General features: G+C 50.9%; 1 protein-coding gene across 1 annotated transcript in view; it reads right to left on the bottom strand.

Moving 5' to 3' along the window:
* The window catches only part of RANBP10 (RAN binding protein 10), a 61,184-nt gene that overhangs the window by 11,949 nt on the left and 24,250 nt on the right, over window positions 1–24,985 (bottom strand). Inside the window, exons 4-5 of the mRNA XM_045818437.1 lie at window positions 6,300–6,467; window positions 1,477–1,499 (exon numbers count right to left, since the gene is read on the bottom strand). Of these exons, the coding sequence (XP_045674393.1) occupies window positions 1,477–1,499; window positions 6,300–6,467 (191 nt within the window). The remainder of the gene's footprint in view (window positions 1–1,476; window positions 1,500–6,299; window positions 6,468–24,985) is intronic.

Genomic DNA, 24,985 nt, shown 5'->3' with positions numbered 1-24,985 from the left:
GATGGGGGGAGGCAGGAAGGGAAGGGAAGAAGAGAACATGGCAAAGAGGTTAGGTGGTTTAGATCCCCTGACACTGGCAAAGGGTAAAGAGAGGCCATTGCCCTTCCTGTCAGAGACGCACCAAGAGGGTCTTCTGGCCAGTGAGGTTTGGGCATGTCCCTTCGTGCCATCTGTCCCCTGCCATAACCAGCTTTTGCCCAGCCACTCCCTCACTCAGTACCTCCTGTGACTCCCCACTGCCACTGCCCACATTCACGTCCGCTGTTTCACATCTTGCCAGCCTCCTCCCCACTGTCACTGGGTCCCAGTCCTCTCTTCTGCTTTCTGTCCTCAGGCCATGTGTCATTCCTGAGCGTCATGTGCCTGTACTGCACGCTGGTTTCAGCCCACCATGACCTCTGAACCTACAAGACTTCTTGCTCCCATGAACCTACAAGACCTCCAGCTTCCTTCCTTCCCCGTCCCTTCGTTCAGGCCACAGGCAAAGCCCACCGCCTCCAGGAAGCCTTCCCCGGACCTGCTCACTTTCTAGCACTAGCACTTATCCACATGTCCGGCTGTTTCCTGTCATGTCTCCACAACTCGACTTCCCCAGCCAGGGTCAGCGTTCTCCTCCTGTGTCTGTTCACTTTGTCCAGGACCACAGCCCCGCTCTGGGGCCTCCAGGTAGGAGAGAAGGATTCTGACCCACAGACAAGAGGCTCTAACAGGATCCTGGGTGCCGCAGCCTGGGCGTCAGAAGGCCCCGCAGATCACAACTACACTTCTTTGGGCATCTCAGGAGCACCCAGGGTCCCAAAGAAGCCACCAGAGTCAGCAAACCTTTCCTTTTTCCAGAACCCGGCCAGGGAAGACAGAGCAGGGCACCGGGCTCCCAGAACTCTGGGTAGGGGTCCTGCAAGTGACGAGGCCTGTGACGACTATTAATAAAGGACTTGGGTATGAGACCTGGGAATGGGCCCTGAACTAAGCCAGCCAGAACCTTGCCCCCTTCCAAGAGGAGAAAACCCACAAAGCTCGCCTCTCTGGCTCGGGGTTCCCTGCGTGCTAGCAGGTCCAGTCCCCTAGGGCACTGGCTCTCCACAGGGGGCTCGAATGCGGACGCACAGGGCCCACCAGTTCAGGAACAGTTCCCCACACTCTGCACCCAGCCCACTGGCTGCAAGTCACCTAGAACTGGCTCTGGCCAGCTGAGCCATGGAGCTGCCCTCATCTCCTCACCCCCAGCTGTCTTTAGAAATGCCACAAATCACTGTCGCCTGCTAAGAGTCATGGAGGAAGCCCAGGCCTTGCTACTGGAGAGAGAGAGAAAGGCCAGCAGGTACCCCTACTGGGACCGTCAGGTAGACAGCACAGCACACGTCCCTGGCTGGGAAAAGGAACAGGGTCTATACCCTGGGCCTGCAGACACCTCCGCACCCCGACCCAGTCTGCCCCCGAGAGTCCGAAGAGGGGAGACCCAGCCGCAGCACTTACCGGGAGGTCGGTGAAGGCTATACCTGTGGAGGGAAAGAACAGTCATCAGTGCACAGGGGGTCCATCGGCACAGCTGGGAGGGGGGAGACTGGGCACCACATCTACCCTACGGTGGAGGCCAGGCACCCATAGTTTCGGACCCTGGCCTTCCATTCGCCGGGTGGCATGGCCAGAAGAGAAGTCAGATACGCAAATATTTGCCCACAGCCCTCCCACCCTCTCAGGAAAAATCTCTTAGAAAGGACTAGAATCCTAGTGACCTACCACTGGGGCCGTTCCAGGCCTGACCCTTCTCGTGATCCAGCACGTATTTATGGGGACCTACTATTATCTGCCAGGCTCTTTCCCATTCATTACCTCATCTGGTCTTCATACCAACTCTGGGGAGCAGGCTTCCTACCCCCATTTTACAGATGATGAAAGTAAACCTCAGAGGTTAAGCAATTTGCCATTTAGCCATAAAACTACCAGAAGCGGTGCGGCTGGCCTCATCCCTAGTCTGACACTCCATATCACCTCTAAGCTGACCGCAGTGGGGACAGTGAGGGTGGCAGCCGCCCTTTTCCATCCCATACCCATCCAGAGTCACCAGGGCTTCCAAGCTGGCAAAGCCCGGGTTAACACTGGCCTGTGTACCCTCTGAACTCTCCTGGCAAGAGAAGAGGTGGGGGTGGAGGAGAACGGGACCCCAAGTGTATGAGCAGGCCTGAGCAGGCGAGCGGCCTCAGGATGCCCACCAGAGTACTCGTGTCCTGCAGACTGAGAAACGACAGGGCCAAAGGAGACTAACCCTGGAATCATAGCCTTCCCATTTTTTAGGTAAATTCTTATATCTTCTAGAAACTCCTGACCTTTTTTTTTTGGCCCCAAACCTTCTCAAATCACTGCCTGCTCTCCCAACTCCACCCAGAGAAGAAACTGAAACCCCACAAAAGACAGCAGCAGGTGAGGGATGCGAGCACGGGTTCTCCCAGACACCTGGAGCCAGAATCATGCCAGCCGGCCACTGTACACCATGTGCTTCCTCTGCGCTGGGCACCGGGCTCCAGATCTAACAAGAAACCATCCGTTCCTCAGAACAACCTGGAAGGTGGACACTGTCTCTGGCACCAGTTTACAGATGAGAGCACCAAGGCACGGAGCGACTGTTCATTCTCTTTGCTGGGCTACTCTGCTCTGCAGTGAAGGAAGCTTATAAACTCCGTGACCTGCCTGCCTAAGGCTACTTCGGAGTCCCCCACGCAGAGCCAGCGGTCCCAGAGTTGTTGGGATGAAAGCTAGGAGCCCCTTGGCACCCATGAGACCGCAACACCCACCCTCCAGGGCTGCGTGGGAGCTGCCCTCATGGAGCTCAGTGTGGCCAGGTAGCTGATGGAGGCGGCCCACAGGACCCTGGAAGGAGGGGGAGTCCAGGCTCCAGCAGTTATCTGCGGTGTGACCTGTGGCGAGTTAGCCAACCTCTCTGAGCCCATCTGAAAATAATGGGGGAACACTAATCCTGACCCTTGAGAGAGAAACTGAGATACTTTGTGAAAGCTGCTTCATAAACTGTGAGGTCTGGGTACAAGTTGGCTGCAGTTGAGCCACTGGGTGAGGCAACTGCCATGCTTCTAGGCAGGGGGTGACCTACCCAAGCTCACCAGCTCTGTCTCACAATGGCACTCAGGAAGGATAAGACCTTGAGGTGCTTCCAGGAGCACGAGGGAAGAGGCTACTCCACTCCCAACTGCACTGGACAAAGGCAGGACCACTCCCCTGGGGCCCTGCAGGTCTCTGGGAGCCACTGCAAGGCCACTGCGATGAAAAAATCTGAGCAGGCCACAGGAAGGAGGCCCAGGCAAAGATTCGGGATGCAAACAGGGCACTCAAACTTGCTACTACGAACTGCCCTGAGACAGACACACACAGGGTGCTGAGACTGAGGGTGTTAAGAAGCTGCGAGAGAGCACAGAACTGGACAAAAGTGACTGCAAGTGCTCGGAACACCTGTGGATGAGCCGTCGGGCTCCTGTCTCATGCACCTGCCAATTCATCCTTTGTCAAGTTTCTGCTGAGACCCCCCAGGAGCCAGGCCCTGTGACAGGCACTGGGAAATCAGCTGCAAGCCTGGCCTTCAAAGTGCTGCTGACTCCAGCAACAGAGATGGCATGCGACTAATAATCACACAGACAACTGATTAATGACACACAGGGTGAGTGCCGTGACAGAGCACAACAGAACAAAGGAAGGGGGAGGTCAGGAAGCCACCTTCTCTAAAGAGGGAAAGGCTCTGAGGTTAGAGAACAGTGAGTGACTGGCTCCTTGATCCTGTGGGAGATTCTGAAGAACACTTACTGATAAGCTGGCTTGTGAAAAGGAAACAGTCATTAGAAGATTAACCAAGTGGTCTATCACTCCAAGTTCACTGCCTTACCATTAAAGTTCATGATCTAGAAAATGCAGGTGATATCCAATTTTTAGTAAGGTCTCAGTAGTATCCTTGTGGAGAAGGCAGAAGAACGTGAGTTTCAAAATAACATAACGAAGTGATTCTTTTTTTTAATTAAGATTTTATTGATTTATTTTTAGAGAGAGGGGGAGGGAGGGAGAGAAAGAGAGGGAAACATCAATGTGTGGTTGCCTCTCATGCATCCCCTACTGGGGATTTGGTCCACAACCCAGGCATGTGCCCTGACTGGGAATTGAACCAGTAACTCTTTGATTCGCAGGCTGGTGCTCAATCCACTGAGAGATACTAGCCAGGGCCCATAACGAGGTGATTCTTCAATGGTTGGTGTCTACCCGAACAAGCTATAGACTAAAGGGTTCAAATCTCAACCTTGTTCTCCTCCAATATTTTTTATATCTTAATGAAAACATACATAAACAAGTTTATCGAATTTTAGGTTAATGCAATGCTGAAAAGACTACCAAATATTTGAGATAGAACAAGCAAGACCATAGAAGATCTCAACATGCTGGAAAAATAGGCAATATACTCCTAAATGAAGTTTAGTGATAAGATGCATGAGGTCTTGCATGCAGGTCTGTAAAAATATGCACCAGGAAGATGACTTCTTACAAACAGTGTGAGGGTCTGGGTTGACAGTAAGGTGTCCATGAGCTCCTTATGGACCTGGGGACCCGACAAAGAGCTCATGGGTCCTAGTACACATCTAGGGCCCAGAGGAGGGAGGTGTGGATGCACAGGGGACAACCTGTGGGTCCCACAGCAGGGGCCATGCTCTGACCAAGCTGTGGACAAGCTGGAGAAATGTGAAGAGGGAAGGAATCCAGAGCAGAAGGGACTGGCCTGGCTGCAGAGGGGCAGGTGAAGGGCAGCTTGGGTAAAGAGTGAGAACCACAGCAGTGGCCCCTGGGACTCTGACGGCAGAAAAACCCAGAGCCGGGAAATAGCTAGAGTCAGAGAACAAAGTAGGAAGTGAGGAGCCATCTTGAGACCTTGGCCTTGCCCTCCAGCTGCTAGCACCTCACCAGCTGGATACTAGCAACTGTAGCCAGGTGGCCAAGGATTTCAGAGGGGAGTTTCTCTGATGTGCACCCAAGTCAGCTGTGCAGTGTCTGTGCTAAGCTCTCGATGCCCACTCTGGCCTGTGGCATCTGACTGCCCCGTCGAGGAATGCTGGCTCCTGATCACACAGCCCAGCCACCAGCAAACCCGATTTCCAACAGGTCCCTTGATTCTGCATGGGCTCATCTCCTGGAGAAGCCACAGAAGGGCTGTGGGGAATGGCAGCCCCCTCTTAACTGCCGCTCAAGTCAGTGGGTCTCCTAGGAGTTGAATTCCAAGTAAAAAGCCTAACATCTTTTCCTGGCAAGGCTGGTATAGTTCTGCGAAATCAGAGAGCTCTGCAAATCCAGGCAGGAAGGCCCAGCAGCTAGGCACCACCAAAGAACCACTCTGGCCAAGGACTCCTCTCACTCAAGGGCCAAATACCAGTCAGTCCTAGTAGGGCAAGTCATTAGGACAGCCAATCTCCCCCTCTCAAGTTCTAATCCTAAATTTCTCTGCATTGAGACTGCTCTTTCAAGGGACCCTCCAGGGGCCCCTCACCTTCCACTGATTGCTGCTTCTCCTGGGTTCCTAATCCCAGTAGACAACACCACTAATTCAGCCACTTTTCCATCTTCACTTCTTGCTAAGGCATCCCATCCCATCCAGGACTAAACCCTGCTGGGCCACCCCTGTCCCCCGCTTCCCCTACTGCCTTGCCTCAAGCCACCTGCCTCTTCTGCTAGCCCTTGCTCCAGTCAGTCCATCCTTCCCAGTCTCACCAAAGAGACCTTTTTAAGTATAAATCTGTCCAGGTTGCTGTCTATTAACCATAAACAGGCCAGAAGAGACCAGCCCCATCTGACTCCAGCCTGTCTGTCCACCTCCTCTATGGAAGCAGCCCTCACGGTTGCTCCGTAGCAACCATCACCCTGAGAGTCAGAACGGCCTGACAAAGTCTGGGCCCAGGCCCTGGGCTCAAAAACCAGTGCCACTCAAGTATGTAACTGGGATCCTCAGGCTTCTCACCGGCCCCAAACAGTGCTCCAGCAAATATCACACAGGCCGGGGGCATGACTGCGACACTGCTTCTCTGTCGGCACTGACCCTGGGCTCGATAAATGCTCTCGAATGAATGGATTAACAAAGAGGGCGCCCATGCTACCCTCCCTTCACCTTGCAGGGCTCCAATGCCTGGCAATGGCTGAAGTTCCCCACCGCTCAGCAGGGGATCTGTGACACTGCTCTGGCTTCAAAGCCTGCCCTTGGCCCTCTCACCAACCGAAGTGGCTCCACAGGGTAAACCCTCCAAGGTCCCCTATGTACCCACCAAGGCTGTGACCATTCTTAGTGTAGAAGCAGGTGCCGTTGATGAGGTTCACGCAGCAGCCAATCACATCTCCTGTGGTGAATGTGGGGCCATAGGGCTGGCCAGTACCGGAGGAACAGAAGGAATGCCCATCATCTCCATGGTAACCATAGGAATGTTTATCCCAACCTGTGGGGGAAGAGAGCAGCCACAGCTGAGTAGAGGCACTTGAGAGAGAAGCAAGGCAGCCACCAAAACCCGCCCAGGTCTAAACTCCTCTCTCCAGCCTGCCGCTTCAGTCAGCATTGCAGGGTCTGGCTGTGCCGAGTGGGCAGTGAGTCCAGCAGCTCACCACCCTGAGGAGCTGAGGCAGCCCTACTGAAGAAGCCCATGCTGTGGTCAGCAGGAACCCAAACTGTGAGTGACCTGGAAGGGACTTGCCAGAAGTCTGTGCAACAAAAACATGGATAAGAAAGCCTAAAGGAGAGGAGGCTTGAAATGAGCCTCTGAAGTGTATCATGGTGGGTTTAAAAAAAATTTTTTTTAAGATTTTATTTATTTATTTTTAGAGAGGGGGAAAGAAGAAGAAAAAGAGGGAAAGAAACATCAATGTGTGGTTGCATCTCGTGTGCCCCCCTACTGGGGACCTGGCTTGCAACCCAGGTGTGTGCCCTGACTGGGAATTGAACTCGTGACCCTTTGGTTTACAGGCTGGTGCTCAATCCACTCAACCATACTACCAAGAGCTAAAAGAAATTTTTTTTAATTGAAGTATAATTTATATGTAATGAGATTCTCCCTTTTTAAATGACAGGTCCATGATAAGTTACACATATGTAATATGTGTAACCGCCACATATAGATACATTATAACCACTGCAATCAAGATACAGAATATTTCCATCAATCCCAAAAGTTTCCTCATGCCTATTTGCAATCAGTCCCCTCCACTTTATCCCCAATCCCTGGCAACACTGACTTGTTCCTATGGTCTTGCCTTTTCCAGATGTTGTATAAATGGAATCACAGAACATGGAGTGTCTTGTGACTAGTTTTTTCACTGAGTGTAATGCATTTGAGATTCATCCACATTGTCAGAAGGACCTGTACGCTGTTTCTCTTTACTGCTGAGTGGACTCCATTATGTGGTAGATACACAACAGTTTGTCAGTCTGTTCACTAGCTGCTGACATTTGAGTCATTTCCAATTCTTGACTATTATGTATAAAGCCGATATTCACATGTGCTTGGCACAGACACGTGTTTTCATTTCTCTTGGGTAAATACTTAGAAGTGGAACTGCTGAGTTATAAGATAAAAATATGCTTAACTTGATAACAAACTGCCAAACTGTCTTCCAAAGTGGCTGTACTGGTTTGCATCCACCAGCAATGCATGAGGTTCCACATCCTCACCAGCACTTGATATTATTAGTTGTCTTTTTTTCTTCTTTCTTTTAGCCATTCTAGTAGGGCTGTAGTGGTTTTAGTATCATTTTGGCTTTAATTTGTATTTCCCCAATGACCAAGGATATTGAGCCTTTCATATACTTATTTACTGTTGGTTTATTAGAAAATTATTGAACTGTCTGTTCAAATCTTTAACCCTTTTAAAAACACTGGGTGGTGTGCCTTATTAAGCTGTAAGAGTTCTAAATATAGCTTGGATATAAATTCTTCTGTGTGCTTTGCACGTGTTTTCTCCCAGTCTATAGTTTGTCTTTTCATTTTCTTAGTGTCTTTCAAAGGCAACTAAGATTTTGATTGGGATTGTGTAGAATCTATAGATCAATTTGAAGAGAATAGACAGCTTAATAATATTGATTACTCCAGCCCATGGACATAGTGTATCCCTCCATTCATTTAGATCTTCTTCAATCTCTCTCAACAATGTTTTGACAAATTTATCTCTTAAGTACTTTGTTTTTTGGTGCAATTATGAATGTTATTTATAAATTTTAACTTTCAATTGTTTTTTGCTATTATAACAAAATATAATTGATCTTGGGGGGTGGAGAAATGGGGTCAAGGTTTCTTTTTAAAGTAATAAAAATATTCTAAAATTAGGTTATGATAATTTGCATAACTGTAAATGTGCTAAAACCATTGAACTGTATGCTTTAAATGGGCACATTTTATGCTATACAAAGGTCATCCCAATAACACTATTAAACATACACACATATATTTGATATTTTATATATTCACCCGATGTCCTGCAACCTTATTAAACTTACCAATTAGTTCTGGTAACTTTTATGAAGATTCTTTAGAATTTTAAAAATATATTATCTGAGAATACAGTTTTATTTCTTCCTCTCCACCGCATACTTTTTATTTCTTTTTCCCAACTTACTGTCCTGACCAGACCGCCAATACTATGCTAAACAGAAACGGTGAGAACCGAAGGACACCACGGCTTAAACAGGGCAGAGAGCGAGGGAGGCCACTCAGGAGGGAGGAGCACAGGTAAAGGCACAGATGCAGGTAAAACCGGAGGTTGTGCGCTGCACAGGGGCCTGCGTGCTTGCCTGCTGGGGAACAGCAATGGAGCCCATGGGGCCGTGTGGCAAGCCCAGGACCATACAGTAGGCAAGCTGAGGGGCTGGCAGGCAGGTCTACCCCCCAAGGCAGCCCCTCCAAGAAATTTTCTCAGCCTCTGCTGCCTCCTTGGTGTCTGAGAAGCATGCCCATGTGAACATGCTCCTTAGTGACACCCCACCCCTCCCAAGAGGCACGGGTAGGAGCTCTCCCCTGGAAGGGAAAGGTCAGTGGGCCAGGGTGCGTGAAGATCTGAGTGGCTCACAAAGGGAGGCAGCGCTCAAATACTCACTCTGTGTGGTGTGTGTGCATGCACAATGCTCGAAGATAAGGGCTGTGGGTAGCTCTAAGCAAAGGTGTGGGGGTGAGAGCAGATGGATGGCAGGGCCAGGGGCTGGCAAGGGAGACAGAGGGCATAACTGGAGAGGCAGAGCTGACCAGACAGACCGTGGAGCCCAAACTCCGTTCTGCATTCAAACCAGCGGGCTCAAGGGCAAGTTGCTCCTCATACTCACAGCATCCATCCCAAGCCTTGTGTGCCCTCAGCAAAGATTTACCCCAGAGCCCACAGTGGGAAACAGGCCACAGCCGAACGGCTCTCACTAACAGATGTAGGGCCCAAAGCTCTGCTGCTTCCCTCCCAGCATCTTCCCACTACATCACAAGGAAGCTGTCAGGAGAACTGTCCAGCACTGGCTGTGAAAGCCCAAGGCCTGGACCTGGAGCCAGGCTCTGCTCTCCCTCTCTCTACTCCCTAGAGACACTGGGACTGCCTGGCTCAACCCAACTCCAAAGCTCCTCATGCCCAGGAGTGGGCAGGGCCTTACTGTTGCTAGTGGGTACACAAATCATTTGACCTCAGGAAATGACTCTCTGGGTCAGCGAGGCCCATTCCCCCACCGAGAGGCAGGCCGATGAGGCGATCGTAGGCAAGGCCTCTCCTTGGGCTTCAACATAGGCAGCCCTGCGGCTCCTGGTGGCAGCAGCAGCAGCAGCAGCAGCAGCTGCTTCCCTGGTCTACAGAAGGCCACAGATGAAGAACGGCCAATTGGACAGCAGTGAGGACCAAAGTGACAACCATCCCTCCAAGTCTGGCTCAGACTGGGCTTGGTGGCCCCAGGCATGCCCACCAGCTTCCCCTGACTCAGGATCCACATCCACGCCGATCATAGCAGCCTCCCCCCACCTCCCACCTGGATTCCTCAGATGGAGTGTGGGGACTTCCCACTTGTGACGGAGTTAGCTGACCACAACATAGCAACCTACTAGGAAAGCACTGTAATAACCTCGTATGTCGGGCACAAGTGCTGCCACCTTCACCTCTCAGAGAGACTAGGGGACTTGCTAACCCGCCCACACAGTTGACAAGTACCAGAGCTGGGATTTGAACCTAAATCTTCAGGTTAAAAAACCCACATTCTCCCGGCCACAGGAACTGTCTCATTTGGGATGGTGACTATCTGGCAGTGAAACCATTCCCTAGCCCTTGCCCCATCACCAGAAGAGTGATCGGATGCACTGTTTTAGGGAGCTGTGGACCTGGGATCTCTGTCTGGCAATGAGTCACAGGGCCTGCAGGCCAGCAGCAAGGGAAAGCCCACGGCCACTCATTTCTGCTTTCCAGGGCACACCCACCCCTCCTGCCTCGCCAGGCCACCAGGGCCAGCAGACGAGGACACACACCTCCACACGACCCCAGCCCACTTCTTTCACCTGCAAGGATGATCCTGCATGGTGAATCTTCATTTTTTTTGTTTTAACATTTTATTTACTTTTAGAGAGAAGGGAAGGGAGAAAGAGAGCAAGACAAGCAGCAATGTGCGAGAAACACATAGATTAGTTGCCTCTCACACACCCCCAACCAGGGACCTGGCCAGCAACCCAGACATGTGCTCTGACCAGGAATCAAACTGGTGACCTTTCAGTTCACAAGCTGGCACTCAATCCAGCCTGTGAGCCAGTGAACCTCACCAGCCGGGGCATGGTGAGTCTTTAATGCAGATTTTACTATCTAGAAGGTAGAAGACACAAACTGGAAAGTTTTCTTTTTTTGGATTTCTCAGATTGAAGCAGTAGGTACTCTAGAAAACTTAATAAAAATGTAGTAATTTGATTTATCAAAACTACTGATATAACCTGGAAGAACCATTCCCTACTTAGTGACTCAAAGAAATTTGGGAGACATTTTTGTCTCCCATGTATGGGAGCTCATAACTTCTACCAAAACAACACGTTTACATTTTCAAAGATTTACAATAAAAACTTAAGTATTTTGTATACTTTCTTCAAAAATAACATAATTATTTTGACAAAACTACCACAGAATTGTCCTGGTTGGTGTGGCTCAGTAGACTGAATGCCAACCTGTGAACCAAAGAGTCGCTGGTTTGATTCCCAGTTAGGGCACATGCCTTGGGTTGTGGACCAGGTACCCAGTAGGGTACACAAGAGAGGCAACCACACATTGATGTTTCTCTCCCTCTCTCCTTTCTCTAAAAATAAATAAATACTCTTTAAAAAACTACCATAGAATTTTTAGATTTTTAATTTGAGCTATAAACATGGATTCAAATTTTTTTAAAACTGAAGAGCTCAATAAAAAACCAAAATATTTATTTATTTATTTAGTCCTGGCCAGGTGGCTCAGTTAGTTGGAGCATCATCCTGTACACCAAAAAGGTTGAAAATTCAATTCCTGGTCAGGGCACATGCCTAGGTTGTGGGTTCAATCCCCACTCAGGGAGCATGTGAGAGACAACTGACTCATGTTTCTTTCTTTCCTTCCTGTCTTTCCCTCCCTCCCTTTTTCTTTTTTTCTTTTCTCTTTTCTTCTCTCTCTCTTTGTCTCTCCCTTCCCCTCTCTTTCTCTCTCTCTCTCTCTCTCTCTCAAGTCAATGAACACATCCTCTGGTGAGAATTTTTTTTAAATTTTATTTTGCCCTGCTAGTGTGGCTCAGTGGATTGAGCACCGGCCTGTGAACCAAGGGGTTGCTGGTTCTATTCCCAGTCAGGGCACATGCCTGGGTTGCAGGCCAGGTTCCCCAGTGCAGGGCACACAAGAGGCAACCATTCATTGTTTCTCTCCCTCTCTCCCTCCCTTCCCCTCTAAAAATAAATAAATAAAACCTTAAAAAAAATTTTATTTAGAATCAGTTCAGGTTTTACAATCACCTCAATTTGTCTGGAAAACAGATACATTTTCCTGCCCCCCACCCAATTCCACAATGATTTATCTATTATATAGGTTTGCCCAAAGGAAGAAAATTCAGTTCCTGTGCTATACCAAATAAGACCTCCCAAAGACGTTCTTGTCCTAATTCCCAGAACTGTGAATATGCTTCTTTACATGGGGGAAAAAAGAAAGAAAGAAAAGAAAAGAGAGGGAGGGAGGGAGGGAGGAAGGCAGATGATTCTGCATAAGTGAGTAAATCAATGCTCCTGAAATGGGAGACTATCCTGAATTACGGGGTAGTGGGTTGCGCAGTGCAGTCACACGGATCCTTGTAAGAGGCAGGCAGGAAGGTCAAGCGAGAGAAGGTCATGCGATGATAGAAGCAGGGAGACATTAAAAGATGCTACACTGCTGGCTTTGAAGTGGAGTGTGAGGCCAGGAGTCACGGAATGTAGGTGGATTCTAGAAGCCAGAACAGACAAGGAAACAGATTCTTCCCCAGACTTCAGAAAGAATACTGCTGACACCCTGATTTTAGCGCTTCTGTTCTCTGGAAACATCAGATGATTATTTTAGGCCACTACGATTGTTACAGCAGCAGCAGGGTACTAATACAGTCCCCTACGGCTATGAACATCAATGAGTGTCTGGAAAGACTAGTAAAGAGAAGCAACACTGCACCTCCTTGTCTCCTCACAGTGCTGTGAAGTCAAAAGCTTTAAAAAAAAAATCAGAGCTATAATGTATCTTCAGACGAAGCTTTCATGTCAGAGCCAGTGTTTTCTCAGACAGAACCAAGAGTCAGTGTGTGCGCGCAGGTGTACACGTACCTGCGCTAAAGGCAGCTCGGGGTTAAAAACAGAATGTTATCATACCCTTCATTTAGCAACAGCTCTGCAGAAACCGCCTGATTCGGGGCCACTGTGCTAAACCCCCATCCTCTGGAAAGGAAAAGCATCACCCACTTGCTGCCAGTTAGATAACAAAGGCCCACTCCATGGAGGTGACGAGAGGGTGTGGTGGGTGGTGTGAAGGGAGCAGGCTAGATAAAATGCATAAAAAAAACAACTGGTAGATAAAATGTGTGTTGCTATCAGTCTCAGGCTAGGGTCCCACGGAGTGCGGTTTGACCTTGTCGGAAAGAGGCACTGAGCCCTGGGTGCCAGGGCAGCCGGTGTGGGCTGGCCACAGCGGAGGTCTGGCCCTGGCCACAGTACTGTCCCTCCAAGATGGCAGGCCCCAGGCAGCCACTCACCTCCCCAGACCTTGGTCCCCTTCTCTACAAAACAGGGGGAGAGCAAGCAGACATTGCTGTCAAAGGGTGATAGGTGTTCACTCGTGAGAAACACTCCGAGTCTCTGAGCTAGTCAGTAGGCTCACCATCTGAGGGCGAGGAAACCGAGGCACCGAGAAGCTGTATGTACAGATAACTCTGGTCAGAGGCTCAATTTCCCTTCCTCTGAGGGAGCACCAAGCAGATAACCGCAAGGGTGAAGCCGCCACCCTCGCCCTCCTGAGGTGGCCCCTGATCCACACCCAGGCAAGAGAAAGGGGCTCTAAAAGTAGAATAGCACGAGCGCCTCGAGACTGGGCTCCATCAGAGGAAACTCCAGGTAGCCCCTACCAGGTTTCTGGACACCAGGCTCGGCTGGCCTGACACTGACCTGACAATACTGCTCCGTATCAGTGCTAAGGCTGGGTTCTGTAGACTCTGGGAAGGGAAAGGCACAGAGCCTCCCGGTGCCCTTCCCCCGAGGCCACAAGAACAAACAGCAGGGTAGGCAAACCAGGAGTGCCTGAACCTGTCTATAGTCCTGCCTCTCGGGGAGATAGCCCTCGCCCTCTCTGTGGAAGTAGCTCCTCCCTGCACCAGCCCTGTGGCTTGGCGGGGACTGCTAACCCTAGCAAGCCCTCCTCCCTGAGGCTGGGCTGACAGGCTGACCCAGGCTGGGCCCACTAGAGATCTTCTGGGAATTTTTCTACAAAGGAGCTGGGAGGAGAGTGGGTCTCAAAGCTGCTGTCATTCCAACCTCATGTGGAAAGCCGGTTTGACAGACTAAAGCTAATAAAGCAGAAAGCAGGGGCAAGAGACAGAGACAGAGAGAGAGACCTGGTTTCTCTGCTTGCCCTGCCCGAGGTCTGGTAAAACAGGCTGCTTAGAGGTGGGTTTCTCCCTCCTGAAGCAACCGAAGTTCTCTACTGAAAGGGACCACACCTAAGCATCTTTCTGTTCACCTTGTGTAACACCTGGCCCGCAGCAGGAGGTGCTCATGAATTGTTTGTTGACACGAAGAGGGAAATGTGGCCACAGCTGGCAGGAAACCTGGAGCACAAGACTGTCAATGTGTCAGACCACATGTGACACATCATCTGTGGGCAATCCTGAGCTTGACAGTGAGGAATTTTGTTGTCATCAAAAAAAATATATTAGAGCCCTGGCTGGTGTGGCTCAGTGGACTGAGTGCAGGCCTGCGAACTGAAAGGTCGCTGGTTCAATTCCCAGTCAGGGCACACGCCTGGGTTTCGGGCCAGGTCCCCAGCTGGGGGCATGTGAGAGGCAACAAATAGATATCTCTCTCGCACATCAATATTTCTCTTTCTACCTCCCTTACTTTCTCTCTAAAAATAAATAAAATCTGAAAAAACAATGAGAGCTGCCCAACTGCATCATGCCTCTGCGTGCACAGTCTAACGGTGAAGCTACTTCCGGGCCCTGGAAGGAGGCCTGCAGCCAGGCTGCAGACCTGGCTCTCCCCCCACCCCAGGCCCTCCGGATCAGCTGATGAGCAGGGCGGCACGGTGAGGACACTGCTCCGGCAGAGGGTGCCACCTGACTACCCATTCTTCCTTCTCCATCGAGGGTAAGCCTCACCACTCCCAGAGGTAACTGATGGGTAGCCAGCGTGACGCCCACACAGGGAAGCCTATCTCCTGCCACATCAGACGCCAGTGACACAAGAAGAAGCGAAGCCATATTCAGGCCAGGAGGCCAGAAGTGCCCAGATCAGATGCTCTGGCACTACTCACTTCCCCTTACATCATCACTCAGAGGGCAAGTCTCAGTCACAGAAGCACGGGGGTGGCTGAGGAAGTGGCTTATCACCTTGGCGCTCCCGCATGCCACGCCCCGTTACAGTGCCCTAGAGGTGGGAGACTCCTCATGGGGGTGCCAGGGAATCCAGCATGATTGTTCCAGGGGCCCACCCCACACCACTCCCATCGCCCGGGACACGTCAAGAGCTTCAGTCCCGGGGCCACTAGGAATGAAGAGAACTCCTTTGCTGAGTGCGAAGATTTCTGCATCACCAACCAGCACATTAGCACAGAACCCTGGGAGGGGGCCAGTGCTGTGCCTGCCCGATAGTTTCCAGTCCTGGCTCAAGGCTGACCAGGACAGAGTCCAACCCATGTCTTGGTCACAGAGATAGCTTACGAGCTGACCGCCACGCCACCAAACCAGCCCTCTCCGCCCAATAAATAGGTCCCAGTCATCACTGGACTCTGAAGTCACAGCCTTGGGTTTGAATCCCAATTCTGTCATTTCTTAGCCCCTCTAAGTCCTCCTGGCCAAACCTCTCTTTGGGGCTGGTAGGAGGAGGAAATGAGAACGGGCATGGAGCACCAGCCCACGGAGGCTCTCATCTGCGAGTCTCCCTTCCCTCCCCATCTCTGGCACCAGCTCAGTGATCAAGCCTGGGTGCACAGACATCCCGCTCCCTTTCTGCCCGAAGCAGCAGACAGGGGAGGAACTAGGAACCACCCACCTCTCCTAAGAGCCCCCTGCGAGCAGCCCCAGGCCCGCTCCACTCTTGCCTGCTCCCAGTTTCGTGGGGAGGCCACCTGACCGCTGGAGCACTTGGCAGAGCTCCAGAGCCATGCCCGGGGGTGCCCAGAATGTTCCTCTTGAGGCTGGCTATGCAGGAAGGGGCTGGGCTGGCCTGCCCAGGGTGCTTCCTGAGCCTGGGCTTGCTGTGGAGAGGGCGCACATGCTGGGGGATGGGGGGACGACCCTCATGGCAGGGCTGCTTCTCAAGGGTGATCACTCACAGCCATCATTCCCTGGACACCCATCAGATAGATGCGCTTCCCATGCCTCATATCATCTTTAAAGATCTGACAGAAGCAATGCCTGGAATAGCTTGACAGTGGATAACAGGAAAGCAAGAGAGAGTTTTTCACCCAGCACTGTGGGGTGACCTCAAGGAAGGCCTGCCACAGTACTCACGGGGCTGTCACCCTAAGCCAGGGGATCACGGGCTGGGATTAACGTACCCTTAAGAAGGCGATGCCTCTGGCAGCTGTAGGCCAAAGGAGCCAGGGGTTCCCTGGGCTCTGCTTTTCATAGTGCTCAGCATGGAGGCCCAGGTAAAAGGGGCACAAGGAAAAGGCTGACTGCAGGTAGCTGGTGACGCCGGAGGGGCACACCAGGCACAGGCTGTCCTCACAGGGCACCCAGGCCTTACTCTGAGACAGGGCCAGGGGTCAACCTGAAGCCTGAGCGGCAGGAAGGACTACACACCAGCACCGGCACACAAAGAGGTCTTCCATGAGTCAGAGTCCTTCCCCAGCCCGAGAGAAACAGACGCCTGACGGCCAGGAGAGGCCCCAGATGAGTCTAGTTGGGTCTGGCTAGGGCACGGCTCACATGGTATCTGGCACATCTGGCTGGCCGGGCTACCTGCCTTCACCTCAGGTTCCCACAGGACAGTCTGGGTCTGTCACGGGTGTTGAGTCAGGCTAAGGAAAGGGATGTCACTATCCCATAAAACTACGGTGCAACCTCAGCTCCCAGGCCTTGGCATGTCTCTTCTGTGACTTTTTGGCTTTTCCTTGTTTTACACTGAGCTCCTTGTAAACCTTTAGGGAAAGGCAGGGGACGTATAACCCCTGGTAATGTCGGAGCCTGTGGCTTCACACACGTCACCGGACCCTGAGAGATGCGCATGCGCAAAACCCCTCCCAAAGGCAGGCCCAGCATAGTGTTCCGTATTTCCGAGACCCCTAGATACAGTCTCCCTCTGCCCAACACCAGGGAGGCCAGGGATCGAGCTGTAGCTGTTCCAACTCATCTCCACCTCAACGTGGCCCCAGCCTCCAGTCACACCAGAGGACACTTGAGAATCTCTGTTTTCAAAGACTGACAAACTCGGGTTTCAGAACTGGCCCTTCTGCTGTCGATGAAACCTCTATCTCAAAGAACTTAACTTGCCCTGAAAATAGTTTTTACTTCTGTGCTACAGAGAGGTGGGAGATGGTGTTTGGAAGAAGGAAATAGGATAAGAAACCCCCAAGTCCAATAATTTTCAGGTCTGACTTGGTTGCCTCATTTCGAAAGGCTGCCAGGCAGCCTTAGGATGCAGTAGTAATACAGGTCTCCCTGTAGCTGAGGGGAGAGGCACACGGGAAAGGAACACAGGCTCAGCTGGCCTTGGGGCCAAGGGTGCTGCTGACCCAGGGAAGAGCAGCAGGGAGGCAGAGCGCCTCTTACACGAAACAGGTCCTGTAGCACCGGCACCATCGACCACCACATGAACCACCAAGGGCTTTGACCAGTTACCCGGCCCTTGGGCCCAACTGCCAAACCCTCCAGTCCTGAACTGCCCTTTGGACAGAACCTACTGCCAGGGATATAAGGCCCTGAGTACCAACCCCACCCAGGTCTCTTCCCAGGGACATCTCTGACAGAGGAAGAACAGCGTGATAAAGGCAGCAAGGGGCCGGGCAGCACCAGGCACACAACCCCAATCCACGTTCCCACAGCCCTGGTCCTGGGCAGCTGCCCAGGGGCTCCAGAGAGTCTCCTGGCTGCTCCCCTCTGAGACAGGGCTGCCTTGAGACCCCCGCTGGCTGACCTGCAGTGCTATCACCAGCCGGTGTCTTCCCTCTACCAGCCTGACACCCACCTGGAAGTGTGTCACTTATACAGCACCTGCAAGCATTCAAAGGATGCTGAGGCCTAGTCCCAGGTGCTCTGCCAGGGTGAGGAGCAGATACGCCCAGATTCCCAGTGGGGCCCTGACGACTCAACCAGCCCGCTGGAGAGCAGCACGGCTTCCTAGATGGAACTGGAACTGAGCTACCCCAGGGAAGACCCCTGCAGACTCTGGGATGAGGGCGCTCCAAGAGAAGCAGTGGTTACCTGGCTGGCATAGCTCAGTGGATTGAGCGCGGGCTGGGAACCAAAGTGTCCCAGGTTCGATTCCCAGCCAGGGTACATTCCTGGGTTGCAGGCCATAACCCCCAGCAACCGCACATTGATGTTTCTCTCTCTCTCTCTCTCTCTCTCTCTCTCTCTCTCTCTCTCTCTCTCCCCCCTTCCCTCCCTAAAAATGGATGAATAAAATCTTTAAAAAAAAAAAAGAGAGAAGCAGTGGTTAAAGGTGGACACAGTGGGGGCACCTCAGCTGTGAGCAACAAGGGCACCCAGCCATCATGGAATGGGACGGAAGCAGTACCTGTTTGGCAGGTACAGACGAAAATAGCATTTCCAAACTCCAGGAAACCCACCTACGTGCTAGTAATCGCTAAGGCATCTACTACACTAAGCCACCTGCTATTGAGACATCTCACACGGCATGTGCTGTACCCAACAAGGACAGGGCGGAAGGACATGGAACAACAACACCCTGTCATTTATTGTCAGGGCCTGCCACACCACCAGCAGGGGCTGGCCTTGCCCTTGTGAACCTGGCACAGACCCCCACTGTTCTGCCCTGATCTCTGCTATCTGCAGTTGCTCTCCTGTGGCACATGCAGATATGAAGTATCAGCTGTTTGCAGAACGTGTCCCACCCAGCAGAAGCAGGGCCCAGGCACGGGGATCAGGACACAAACACTCCTGGGGGCATGTTCTTCACAGCCCGCTCAGAGCAGGCTTGGTCAGGAGAGCTCGAGGGAAAAGAAAAGATGCTTGCTTGAACATGGCCGCACTGTGGAAAGGAGGCAGACAGTCCTTCTCCATCCCAACCCCATGCCGAGGCATGCTCACCAGGTGTCATCTGCTTCAGGGGGCATGCCCTTCACTCCTAACCCCCCAGCTGTGGTTCCCACAGCTGCTTCTTGTCCAACAGCTCAAGGGAAGCATACCTCCGTGGGCCTGGGTTCTCCTTGGAGGGGTTGTGGTAATTAAGGTGATACGTGCCACACCAAGACAAGAGCTGCCCCCTCCACAGAAACAGCAAGGGGGAAGTTAGCAGCTACCCACTTCTGAGGCAGACGGGGCCGCCTACAGCACAGCCTGAGTCTCCCCTGCTCTGTCTGACGTACAAGGTCAGAAGGAATACCTGTCCTGCCCCCACCCCCTCAAAGCACCCAAGGTGGAGAGAGGTCCAAACCCTGCCATCTACCCACGGCCCTGCCTTTTTCTCCCGGCTTCCCTAATCCCAGGATCCCGCCCATGCCGTTCGCTGCCAGCTCACTGACAGATGGGCAGGGCTGCAGGTGCCTCACCTGCCTGCAGCTCACCCTGCCCTGCTCCCAAGCCATTTAGCCAAGGGTTCTGACATTCTTACTTAGGGCCACACCTGTTCCTTGGTTTCATGCTCAAGGAGGCCAAAAACACCTTACGACACGTAAACAATAAAACTTCCACATCTTCCAACAGAAACCTCTGACCGCACAAGTTAGGACATGCCCGCCTGCTCCCAGGAAAGTCTGAGCGCCACAGCCTCATGCGAGAGACACTCGCTGTCACCCTCTGCTCGGGGGCCAGCACAGCGGCCCTCCGCCCCGACAGCCCTGGAGGGCTGCTGCTAAACCAGACAAGGAAAACACTCGGAACAACAACATCCTGACTCCGGTGGCTGTGCTGTCCTCTTCTTCCACGACGCGACTGCAGCTAACATGTCAGCTCACATCCAGGAGACACAAGCGCAGCAGAGAAAATGTAGTTGTGATTACAGCTAACTGCGCTCTGATACACAAACATTCACGAAAGAACCTTTGATGTATACAGGTAATTCCTCCCTCAGGTAGAAAAAACAGCCAACTCCACTCTGATACACAAACATGCGGAAAAGAGCCTTAGCTGTACAGGTACTTCCTTTGTCAGGTAGGAAAAAAAAACCTTTCTCAATAACGACAGTAGCTAAAATTTATGTGCCCTTTGTGCCCTTATGTGCGTGTAACAGGCACTATTATAAGCACTTTATAGGAATTAATTCCCTTAATCCTCTTAACTATCCCATATATGAGTTAGGTACCAGCATCACTTCCACGTTAAAATGGGGAAAATGAAGCACAAAGAAGTTAAGAAACTTGCTCCAGGTAACACAGCTGCCAGGATGCAAACGCAGACAGTGTGTCTCCAGAGTCCAGGTCCTTGACCACTGAGCAGCACTGCCCCACCGGAGCCCTGAGCAGCGCTGCTCACAGTCCTCCCAAGGCCAAATGCGAGCCAGTGACCGGGTCAGTGACCGTGAGCCTTAACATACGGAAAGGGGGGACTAGTCATGCCTCCTGCAGGTGGAAGGTGGTGACAGAGACCGCACGCACAGTCAGCGCCACAACTGTTAGGGTGGCTCAGTTCCAGAAGAAGGCTTTCTCACCTCCGAAGGCAGGCTGCAGGCCAGCGGGGGCGTGACTCAAGACGGGTCCCACCACGCCTGGCTCGCTGCAGCCACTGCGTGGAGCACAGCGCAGCGCAGGAAGGGCCGCTCCCCACAGCCCAGGTGCACCGATGCGCACTCTGGGAGAGAGGTGACAGAAAGACACAGTCCGCGTGTCCAGTGAATGCATAAACGAGTGAAACGGCGAACCAGTGTTTCTTTCTCTCGCTCTCTAATAAATAATAAATAAACAGACAGGTCCCAGTCCCACGGAGCTCACAGCCCAGGGAGGACATGGCCGGGCAGGGTCGCACAGAGGGTCCCAGGGCGAGACAGGCACCTGCCAAGGGGCAGCACGGGGAATGGGTGCGGCACGGCTGGGCTCCGCACAGACATGCTGGCGCACGGTGTGTGTGGAGGGCCGAATCATGCACTTCTGTTTTTAAATCCTCACCCGAAGATATTTTGTTAATTGATTTGAGAGAGAGAGAGGGGGAGGGAGGGAGAAACATCAATGTGAGAGAGAAACAGTTCTCTCCTACACACACCCTGACCAGGGACCTAACCCGCAACCCCGCGTGTACGAGATGATGCTCCAACCAACGGAGCCACCTGGCCAGGGCTACACTGAGCATTTTCACAGGGGTGAACTGTATGGTGTGTTAATTACAACTCAACTTAAAAATTAAGAAACATTAGATTGATAACAGTAATCATTCTCTTTTTTTAAATTAATACACTGGATTCAATTACACTAGAAGATCAATGAAGATGGTTTTTTAAGGCTTTGATAATATTAATCATAGCTGTTTTTCTATAAATTAAGAGAATCATATGGCCAAAGCAGAACATACTGGAAGTGATGCCACTAGAAACCCGTGATTTGAACATGCTAACAAGAGAGGAAGGAAAGGCCTTCTAAAAACTTGCATGCCTCTGTGTCCTCTCCAAAAGACCAACCGGCCCTCATGGATTCATTGATAAATTTTTCTAAACTTGCAAATAGGAAGTTCTCTACATATACAACCATGAAAATAAGAAACTCCTCCCAATGAGCTAGTAGAATTCTTCTCAACTAAACCATATATTACCTCACAGGCATTTATAAATTTAACCATCCACTCCTGATTAAATGCTTCCCATGAAGTATTTCAGACAAGGAAAGGAAGTCTTTTCTTTAACCACCTCCTGAAGTTCCCCAACACACCCAAACTCTTCCAGTTCTTACTGCCCAGGAGCCCCAGCCCAGCACCTACCCCGCCACCTCACCCCGGAAGGCCTCCTCTGTACTACTAGCGCACTCCTGAGCTAGCTGCTTCTTAGCAAATCTGATCACATCCGGTCTATGCTCAAAACATTCCTGCAGCCCCCACTGCTTACATAAAGAAGTCCAGCCCTGGCTGATGTAGCTCAGTGGATTGAGCACAGCCTGCGAACCAAAGGGTCACCGGTTCAATTCTCAGTCAGGGCACATGCCTGGGTTGTAGGCCAGGTCCCCAGTGGGGGCCACATGAGAGGCAACCACACATTGATGTTTCTCTCCCTCTCTTTCTCCCTCCCTTCCCCTCTCTCTAAAAATATATAAATAATTTTTTTAAAAAATTAACAAGAAGAAGAAGAAGAAGAAATCGTCATTAAAGTCCAAACCACTTAAAATTAGACACAAGACTCCTTCCTCAGCTGGCTCATCCTGCCTGTCCTCAGGAAGCCATCCCAGCACACTCACAACTTACATGGAGTTACTCACAGGCCTTACTGTACCATCGCCCAGAACCACCTGGTAAACTATCTGCCCCTCAACACCTGGCTGACACACCACTGTGAAGCTACAGTAATCACACTAACCACTCCTTCCACCAAACACACTTGTATCCATCGAGGAGATACATCAACCCTCAAACATCTCATCTAAGGTTAAATCTCAAACTGTAGACCCAGCCTAGGCCCCCGCCATCACTAACCTGCCACCGACCATATAGCCACACAGTCCAAACAGCCTTCATCTCAACCAAGGGCCTCTTGGAAACCAAAGCAACTGGCAGGAGGCTCTGTCTAGCTGCTACCATCCTCCGCCTCCCCTCCCCACTGAAATACATGCAAGCCACTTCAGGTCCCACTGTTCATGAATGAGGAAACTTTCAGTGTTGGGGAATATATGCTCCTTACCACCATTTTTTTAAAAGTGAGCCCAGAAAACAGAAAGCAGCAAAGGGTATTCTGATCTTCAAATCCAGCACTGGGATGAACAGCAGCAGGCCCACCCTCATTCCTAAGAGAGGTCCATCCCTCTGTCTCTCTATCTGTCCTGCGCTAGGTCTGCCCAGCCACTCAGCCTGCCCTGGATCCTGGGAAGGCCAGAGGCATCCATCCTTCCCAGGGGGAATCCCTGTCTAGATGCAATCTGATTCATGCTTTCCACCTTAATGAAAGATCAGGGAGAGATTGGGGATTGCAGGAAGGAAAACCCTCAGGAGCTGGCAGACAGTGAAAATGAAAAAGGGTACACTATCCATGGAACACTGAGGCCCTTTCTCTTGCCAAAAAAGAGAGGCACCAGGGAACGTGTAAAAAAGTGCCAGCTCTCCTGTGTTAGTGTGGAACCAAACACCTCGTTGTCTCGAAGCCCCTTCTCCCTACGGGCCATGCCTACACCCACCTGATCAGGGTCTGACTTCACAACGGCCAGGTGCATTTCCCTACAACTGCACACTAACGACAGCAGAGCGAGTGCCCAGTGGCTGGCTCCATCGCCCCGGAGTCCCAACTTATAACCCAGGCAAACAGACTGGGGTGGCTCCACATGCCTCTGTCTCAAAGAGATTTGGTCACCCTGAATCCTGAACCCTTCCCACCTTGTCTGCTCCACTCCATGGATCCCAAATCCACGAGTCAAGCAAAAACAGTTCTTACTAAAGAAGAATAAGCAAATGAAACTCATAATACCATGCCTACCACGTGACAAAAGGCTGCATTCCAAGACTCCTCAGAGACAGGGATGAGGGCTGCTTGATGCAGAGGGTACTTGTTTATTTTGTCTTAATGTCACTTATATTTTTAAAACAGAAAATATATTCACAAGGAAGAAAATGTAAAAGCCTCAAAAGTGAAAAATTTCCTTTCTAGTCCTATCCCTAGCCACACTGTCCTTCCTAAAAGCCAGCCAATATTATACATTTTTCTGTAGTTTTACAAAGATATACCACCTATACATGTATAAGCAGAAACCGATATGTTCATTTTCCCTTTGTTTCGTATTTAGTAGAATATTATACACTGTTTTATGTTTTATACTTTTCACAACAATATATACTAGAGATTACTTCAAATAAGCACCTAAAGAACCTCCTCATTTTTACAGCTGCATACTATTCCTTTGTGAAGATTAACAAAAATGTATTTAATTAATGTTCAGGGTTACTTACAGTGCCATCCAATAACAGATGATAATCATTTTTGTATAATAAGCCTATAAAAGCCTCTTTCCTGTCTTACCAAAGTGTGCAAAAGTTCAAAAAGTACATTTAGAGCAAGAGAAAGATTAAGAATCAGCTTCCCCTTGCCCTGGCCTGGTGACTCGGTTGGCTGGAATGTCATCCCATACACCACAAGGTTCCGGGTTGGATTCCTGGTCAGGGCACATACCTGGATCCCCAGTCGGGGGACGTACAGGACACACCCGATTGATGTTTCTCTCTTACATCGATGCTTCTCTCCCCCTGCCCACCCTTCATCTATCTCTAAAATCAATAAACATATCCTTGGGTAAGGATTTTTTAAAAAATGAGATTCTAGAAGAATCGGTTTACCCTTGATGAGAAATTACTGTCCTGAGCCAGGAGTCCATGAAAAGGCTGAGCTGCAGACACCGCAGACACATCCGGTCAGCCGAGGCTGGGAGCGTGCACAGCAAAGGTCACAGCCACATGCCACACAGAGGCCAAACACGCGGCATGTATTCTGATCAATAACAAAAGGCCAGCCCTGGCTGGTGTAGCTCAGTGGATTGAGCATTGGCTGTGAACCAAAGGGTCACAGGTTCGATTCCCAGTCAGGACACATGCCTGGGTTGTGGGCCAGGTCCCCAGTGGGGGGGTCTACGTGAGAGGTAACTACACACTGATGTTTCTCTCCCTCTGTCTCCCTCCCTTCCCTGCTCTTTAAACAAACAAACAAACAAACAAACAAACAAATAACATCTTTTTAAAAAATAACAAAAGGCCAATTTTCACTCAGATAAAGTTTAAAAAAAAAAAGTCAGGCTCCTAACAATTAGTTGACTCCTAAGCAAGTGTAGATTTCCAGTATTTGAAATTAGTCCATTGGGAAAAAAAACCTGCTATTAATATGAAACCGACTGGAAAAGACATAAGGTTTAAGTGCTGCTCCCTCTTTGGAAAAAGCCAGCTGCCTTCTCCATGTCACGGACACAGAGAGTGGACAGGGCCACAG

Source organism: Phyllostomus hastatus, unplaced genomic scaffold (genome assembly GCF_019186645.2).
Source record: "Phyllostomus hastatus isolate PE091 unplaced genomic scaffold, TTU_PhHast_1.1 phas_scaffold_345, whole genome shotgun sequence".
Lineage (NCBI taxonomy): Eukaryota > Metazoa > Chordata > Mammalia > Chiroptera > Phyllostomidae > Phyllostomus > Phyllostomus hastatus.
Note: the sequence above shows the minus strand (reverse complement) of the source record. Positions and strands in the feature narration are given on the sequence as shown.